Source organism: Penaeus japonicus, unplaced genomic scaffold (genome assembly GCF_977035675.1).
Source record: "Penaeus japonicus unplaced genomic scaffold, GWHDUDI00000001_assembly GWHDUDI00000017, whole genome shotgun sequence".
Taxonomy (NCBI): domain Eukaryota; kingdom Metazoa; phylum Arthropoda; class Malacostraca; order Decapoda; family Penaeidae; genus Penaeus; species Penaeus japonicus.
In genome coordinates this window covers 14,215,278-14,222,953 of record NW_028234419.1, presented here as the reverse complement: position 1 = coordinate 14,222,953, position 7,676 = coordinate 14,215,278, and the positions used below count along the sequence as shown (strand labels likewise).

The 7,676-nt window shown below is 38.4% G+C and overlaps 1 protein-coding gene across 2 annotated transcripts in view; it reads right to left on the bottom strand.

The window, feature by feature from the left end:
• LOC122259234 (uncharacterized) overlaps positions 1-4,822 on the bottom strand; it is a 6,581-nt gene extending 1,759 nt beyond the window's left edge. Inside the window, exons 1-3 of one of the 2 annotated variants that reach the window (XM_086545992.1) lie at positions 4,729-4,822; positions 4,338-4,369; positions 3,253-4,095 (exon numbers count right to left, since the gene is read on the bottom strand). In XM_086545992.1, coding sequence (XP_086402118.1) covers positions 3,367-4,095; positions 4,338-4,369; positions 4,729-4,762 — 795 coding nt within the window. In that variant the 5' untranslated portion in view covers positions 4,763-4,822 and the 3' untranslated portion in view covers positions 3,253-3,366. Of the gene's footprint in view, positions 1-3,252; positions 4,096-4,337; positions 4,370-4,728 lie in introns of those variants that run through there. The other variant, XM_086545993.1, reaches the window with a different exon arrangement.
• Positions 4,823-7,676: the final 2,854 nt, after the last annotated feature.

The window sequence follows — 7,676 nt, the reverse complement described above, 5'->3', positions numbered from 1 at the left end:
TACATACACACATATATATATATGTATATATATATATACATACATATATATGTATATACATACACACATATATATATATGAAATATATACATATATGTCTATATATATGTATCTATCTATCTATCTCTTTCTCTCTCTCTCTCTCTCTCTCTCTCTCTCTCTCTCTCTCTCTCTCTCTCTATATATATATATATATATATATATATATATATATATATATATATATATATATGTGTGTGTGTGTGTGTGTGTGTATGTTTGTATATGGATATGTATGTGTGTACATTATTCATGATTTCTATTCCTTATATCTATATCTATCTACCTATCTGTCTATCTATATATACATAGATAGAGAGAAAAAAAAATCAATATGAATATAGAAATATATGTATGTACATATATATATAGAGAGAGATAGAAATAGAAATATATGTAAGCAAATCAGTTAATTTGCTTACGCCTGATGAGGAACTTTCATTAAAAGTCCGAAACGTCGCGAGGTTTTCCTTCTTGTGTTTTATTATATCTGTGTTGTGTACGTTACTGTGTTTGTGTTATATGAATCATATATATATATATATATATATATATATATATATATATATATATATATATATATATGTGTGTGTGTGTGTGTGTGTGTGTGTGTGTGTGTGTGTGTGTGTGTGTGTGCGTGTGTATGTGTTTATATATTGTTTCAATTGAAGAATCTACATGCATAACTTGCATAAACCTGTCTCGAATCCTTAACAATAACACGATATGATATATGATCCTTTCCTTAACAATCTTCAACATCTTCACGAGTCTTTGCTTGATGAGAAAGGGCGGTGTGTATCTTGTCCTGTTATGAGAGTTTTACTTTTAAACTCTTATTGTTATTGTTGTTTTTCAGATGAATTGCAGAAAATGATTGAATAAACCATTTTCCTTATCTTTCCCTCTGGATGCATCAGTTATATATAATATTTTCCTCCTAAACTCAAAGTAGGTATGATTTTGTTCTTCATATAAATCAGGTAAAGTTTAAAGGGACTCTGACGAATCAAGTTTCCCGAAATAGTTGTTGAAAAATCTTCAACATGAATATCACATTGTACATGTACTCTTAAAGCGCCACTTTTTATAGGTTGCTATCATCCAGGTCATTAACTCTGTAACAACATCTATTCTAAAAGGAATACTATGACTCAGTAGAGCTTCTGCTCACAAATGCTTTTTAAAAAACTTACTCTTAGCCAGCTAAAGCTTTGAAGTCTTGAAATATCCCTGGATTTCTTCTTTGGGTATAATCCAGGATTTCGAAATTGTGTACTCGTGTGTGTGAAACCTTTCTTCTAAAGATTTTGAATGGAATCTTCTCTCTCCATATGTCTATCTATTTTTGTTTTTATATAAATTCAGAGCTTGCGTTACATATCTCTCGCTTTCTCTCACCATCATCACTACGTTTGCTTCATTCTATTTGACTTCTACTTATCCTTCTTCTTTTATTTAGTTATCCTTTCTACTTATCTTTTTATGGCATTTATATGACCTTTTTGAAAGGTGGTAGCTCCTTTTCTTCTGCTCGTATTATCTTATTTTATTCCTCTTTCCATAACCCTTACTTCTTTAAGCTCACCTTCTGTTCAACCTGCGCACCCCCCCCCCCATTTTCCGTCTTCCCTTTCAGCCTTTGTTCATTCCTTTCTCTCTCCTCTCCCTTCACTCTCCTTCACCAATCGCCTTCCTTTTGTCGTCATGTCTTAAAACCGATCTTCCCCTCCATAGTTGTATCTGTATTTTCGTTTTTTTTAATCTTTGGGAGGATGGGGAGAGAGGGGGAGGCGGCGGGGTGGCAGGGAGGGGGTAGTTGTCAGTAGGGTGAGGCAATTAGGAGCGGGGGAGGGGGGGGGCAGTTGTTAGGGGGGGGGGCTGTCGATGGAATATTTCTTCCCTTCATCGGACTCAAAAGTTCGAAGTGAGATGCAAGGAACTCCTACAGCTTTCCTCCTCCGAAACCTCTCATTATTTCGCTACCTTTCTCTTTGACTCGATCCAGATATATATTCCCGGAATTTCCCTGTATTGTTTCTATAAGGGAGGGTGGAAAGGCCGCTGTTGTGTAGGAATTTTTAAAAACCTTGGTTGCATAAGTAAATTGACTGGTATTAGATAATAAACTAATAAAAATACACACATAAAATGTAATAATACAGTGAATAAGCAATTGATAAAACACTAATAGATGCTGACTGATGTATAGTCAGTAGTCAGTAGTGATGGGTTTATGCAAACTTTCTAGTTAAACTCATTATATGATATCATTCAATTGTTAGTATTTCAAAAGAATTTAGAAGTTTCCATTTCCCTTTCCCTTAAAAAAAGAAAAAAAAAAAAAAAAATCCACCGTCATGCTCTCGCTCCTATCAGACATGCACCTCAGTTTCGTTTAAAACTCTTTATCTGAACGCTCCACACTGCTTTCAACGAAAGCTTCTTTCCGCTCCTAATTCGATTCTCTTGAACGCCGTCATGGGCGTTCTTGTATGACGCGTCTGCGCTTAACAATAAGCAAGTGTGCGCCTTCCACGAACGCTCTGTTGGATACTTGTTACATATCAGTTCAATTTAAATACTGTATTATGGTCAAATATACATAAATAAATATATATACATACATACATACACACGCGCACACACACACAATATATATATATATATATATATATATATATATATATATATATATATATATATGTATATATATACACACATATCTATATATACATGTATATATACACATATATGCATGTATAGTAAATCTACATATACATATACATATGTTTATATATGATATATATATATATACAGTATATATATATATATATATATATATATATATATATATATATATATATAATATATATATATATATATATATACAGTATATATATATATATATATATATATATATATATATATATATATATATATATATATATATATATATATATAATGTGTGTGTTTGTGTATAGATTTAAACACATAAATTATGCATATATCAATAAATATTTACGCGTTTATGTATAAACCCATGCATACATTAGGTTTTAATAGATTTGTTGAATCACCCATTCCTTTGTCTATGGATTCATCATTTCATTATATACTGTATTTACTTATTCATATCTCTATTTTTTTGTTTATTTGCTTATTTGCTGGTGCTAAATTTAGAATGAAGCATTTAGTAAATCAAGGCTCTTATTAAAATTGCGATTTTATTTCTGCTTTCGAAAAGAATAAATACATATATAAGAATTACGTCAAGTCGTGTTGCAAGCACTCAGTGCCATGCCTTTCCCCGGCCATCGAAGTCCCTCAGTGGCCGTAGCCGCCGCTGCTCTGGCCTCCGTAGCCAGAGGCGCCGCCCTTGGCCTTGGCCAGAGCCTTGGAGGCTGCTGCCTGCGCCTGGGCTGCTGCTGCCTGCGCTGACTGCAGGTCACTCAGGGCCAGCGACTGCTGCTGGTTGAGGGAGTTGGCCGCCTGCTGAGCCTGCCACGCCATGGCAGCCTGGGCCGACTGCACAGCCTGGGCTGCCTGCAGAGCCTGCAGAGTCTGCGCTGCCACAGCCTTAGCCTCTGCCTGGGCGTGTCCCAAGGCACTGGCCAAAGCCACAGCTGTGTTGAAGGTGTTCTCGGCAGACTGGGCGGCGCTGCTCGCCTGGCTGGACAACGAAGACTCGGCGTAGGCGGCAGCCTGCGCTCCTTGCGCGGCCTGCGTGATCTGTGCAGCCTGAGCCTGTCCCTGAGCGGCTGCAGCGGAGGCAGACTGAGCCGCGGCGGAGGCTGTGGCTGCAGCCTGAGACGCAGCGGCGGAAGCAGCGGCCTGAGAGACGCCCTTGAGACCTGCGGCTGCGGCAGTGGCCTGAGCGGCAGCCTGATTGGCGATGCTGGAGGAACTTGGGCCGTGATGGCCGCCTCCGCCGCCGGCGCCCACGATCAGGTAGCCTCCATTGCCGCCTCCGCCGCCCCCGCTGTAGCCGCCGCCATGGCTTCCTCCGCCGACGCTGCCACCGTAGCCCCCTCCGCTGGCGAAGCCTCGCTTGCTCTGTTTCAACAAAGTTATATGATTCACTCTATCATCTGGAGATATGGAATATAAAACTGTAATTCAGCAATTATTAATATTCTGCCAAATAAATGAAACAAGAGACTGGAATGAGTGAAAGTGAGCAAGAAAGAGAAAACAAAAGAAAGAGAGATAGATAGATAGAGAGATAGAAAGCGAGAACGAGAAAGAGAGATGAGATAGTGAGCGGAAACTACAAAAAAGAAGAACTATTAACTTACGCGATCCAAAGTTGCACTGGACAAGGCCACACCTGTGATGAACAAAAGGCAAACCATAGACAAAGGGGCTATTAACCTTATTTCCAAATATCTTAACAAAGAGACAGTTGACTCAAAAGAAGAAAATATCATGAATTGTCATTGTAATTGCATTGTAACCTATTGTCATGAAGACCATGACTCACAAGCATCATTATCCAAAGATCATTATCGCAAAGATTATTACCATCAGCAACTCATCACAAATCTTATCATCATCATCATAGATATCACTATAATCAAAATCATCATAAATGGAAATCATCCTCATCATCATGAATCTCACCACACTCATCTTTTCACCACAACCACCACCATCGTCCTCATCATCATCATACCCGCCGAAACTCACCCAGGCAAAGGCACAGAACCGCTCTATTGTACATGATTGTTGCTGACTCGGCGTCGACTGTGCAGGACTCCTTGTCAGCGCCTCTTATATACGCCTCGTGTCGGTTTGGTCACTCACTCGGAACCAGAGGAGGAACCCGACGCCGCTTAGGGTTCTTGGGCGGACATTCTGACCCAGGGAATGGCCGCTTGTGCTGTGGGGGATCGGTTGATATATGTATGTATATATATGTATGGGTGTATATATATATAAATATATATATATATATATATATATACATATATATACATATATATGTATGTATATATAGTTATATATACACACACATACACACATTATATAGGCATGTACACACACACACACATTATATAGGCATGCACACATACACGCACTAAAGTTCCTCCCAACCAACAGATACAGTCCCGTCCTAAGACTTGGTGGCAGCTGAGTTCGGTGAGGATTGCACTTTGGCGTCGATGAAATTGCGACCGGCCTTCGCTTCTCGCTGGAAATCGCTAAGCTGATTTGAGCTTTGAGAAAGGAAGACAGATATACATACAAATGTATATATATATATATATAATATATATATATATATATATATATATATATACAATACATATATAATATATATATATATATATATATATATATATATATATATATATATATATATATACAGGTATTTATATAAGAGTATTTAGTAGAGAGTAGTAGAGTATGTAGAGAGAGTAGATATAGATATGTGCCATGTATGTACATATATGTATATATAAACATATGTATATATATATATATATATATATATATATATATATATATATATATATATATATGTGTATGTGTGTGTGTGTGTGTGTGTGTGTGTGTGTATGTGTGTGTGTGTGTGTGTGTGTGTGCGTGTGCGTGTGTGCATATGTGTGTGTGCGTATGTGTGTGAAGTTTCGACGTAAGATCTGTATGACAGAGCTTGGTTGAATACAAATGTGATTTGGCTGAATACACTTGTGAATTTAACCACTGATTATACGCGACCCTTATGCTAATGTAGCGAAATTACTTTTTACACATGCGCACATTCAATCCATGTTATTTGAATCTGAATAGTCATGGACATTAGTGCTTAATGCTAGCATCGAAACATGTGCATTCACTATATCCATTCCTGTTCTGGGGTTATCCCTGTCTGCCCCCCCCCCCCTAGAGCTCTGTTCTGTACATAGGGGAGGGGGGGGGGGAATCGGACCAAGATCGTGTAGAGCACCACACTGGATGCATTTTTATAGGCTATTAATTCATCTGAAATACTATCCGAATTTCAGTCGTTGAAAGCGTTGAAAGAGGAGTTGGAGGCTGGAGGTAGGGTAGGGTGTGGGGGATGGGGGGTTAGTAATCAATACGCGTGACTGTACTTCGTCACTAATCAAGCTGATAAGAAATGTAAATTTCATGAAACTGATTAAAAAGAAAATTAAACACACGCAAAAGTCCGCCCCCTTTTCAGTATCTTGCACTCGATTTCTTCATGCATAGCTGACATGCAATATCAAATGATTCAATCGCTAATTCAGACTTTTCGGAAACCGATTGCAAATACCGTCCCCATTCGTCAATGATAAGGAAAACAATACAAACAGAGAAATAACTGTGAAAGAATGAAGGAAAAGAGTCAAGTACTTTTTCTTCTATTTATTCCAATAGTCTGAACGTGACATTACGAATCTTGCAAAACAAAGAAGAGTTGCAAGGAAAGAAAATGAAGGAAGGAAGGAGGGAGGTTGGTGAAGAGGAGGTGCAATGGAAGATAAAGAAGATAAATAGAGATAACGCGATAATGGTAATGACGAAGGGGGAGGGGGTAAACAGAGGCAACGGGGACAAGGTGGAAAAGGAAAAAAAAAAAAAAAAAAAAAAAAAAAAAAAAAAAGAGGAGGGGAAGGAAACAGAAACAGAGAAAAAGAGAACAATATCAAAGATGAAGAGGAAGGAAAAGATAAAGGAATATGCGAAGGAGCAGAAGAAGGTTTAGGAAGACAAAGAGGAACAGAAAGAAGAGAAGAAATACAGGGGCAGAGAAAGAGGAGGAGGGAAACCAGAGTAAAAGGAGGAGAAACGGGAAGAAAAGGGGAGAGAAGAAGGGCGAAGAAGGAGAAAAGAAAGGGGGATGTATGGAGAAAGGGAAGAAAGAAGAAAAAAAGGATGTACAGGTATGAGAAAGAAAGGGAGGAGGATAGGAGATAAGAGGGGAAGAAACCGAGGCATAAGAGGAGAAGAAAGACACGAAAGGAATAAAAGGAAAAATAAGAGGCAGAGAAAATGAGAAAGCGTGACTGAAAGAGATGGAGGGAGAACAAAAGGGCGGAGAGGAGGCGAGGGAGGTGAGGAAAGGGAAAAGTAAATATAAGGAGTAGGGAGAGGAAGAAACGGAACCACAAAAGGAGAGAGATAGGAATGCCAAAAAGAAAGAGAGACGCGGAAGGAAAAGAATAGAAAGAAGAAGAAGAGGAGGAAAGGAGAGGAGGAAGAGGTGAAAGAGGAGAAAGAACAGCAAAAGGAGGAATAAGGAGGATTACTCACAGGCACCGGACGATCCTCAGTTACAAATTGCAAAGGAAAGGAAAATCAACAAAAATCAAGGGAAACTGAGACTGATCTGGGATACGACATCAGTGTAATCAACAAATATGTTCGGGAAATGGGTACTGTGTCTCTGTCTGGATGTGTCCCAAAGGGGAAACAGGTTATAATGCCGTATATAATCTTTATTTATTCTATTTCGTCTGTGTTTGTTTGTTTGTTTTGTTGAAATTCCTCGTGGCTATTGTCGGAGTGGCTCTCTCCAGTGCTGAATGGAATCCTTAAGTTACATTTTGGCGGTTCTTTATCGCGTTTATAAGGCTATTTTATAATCTCTCTCTCTCTCTCTCTCTCACGCACACAAATTTAAA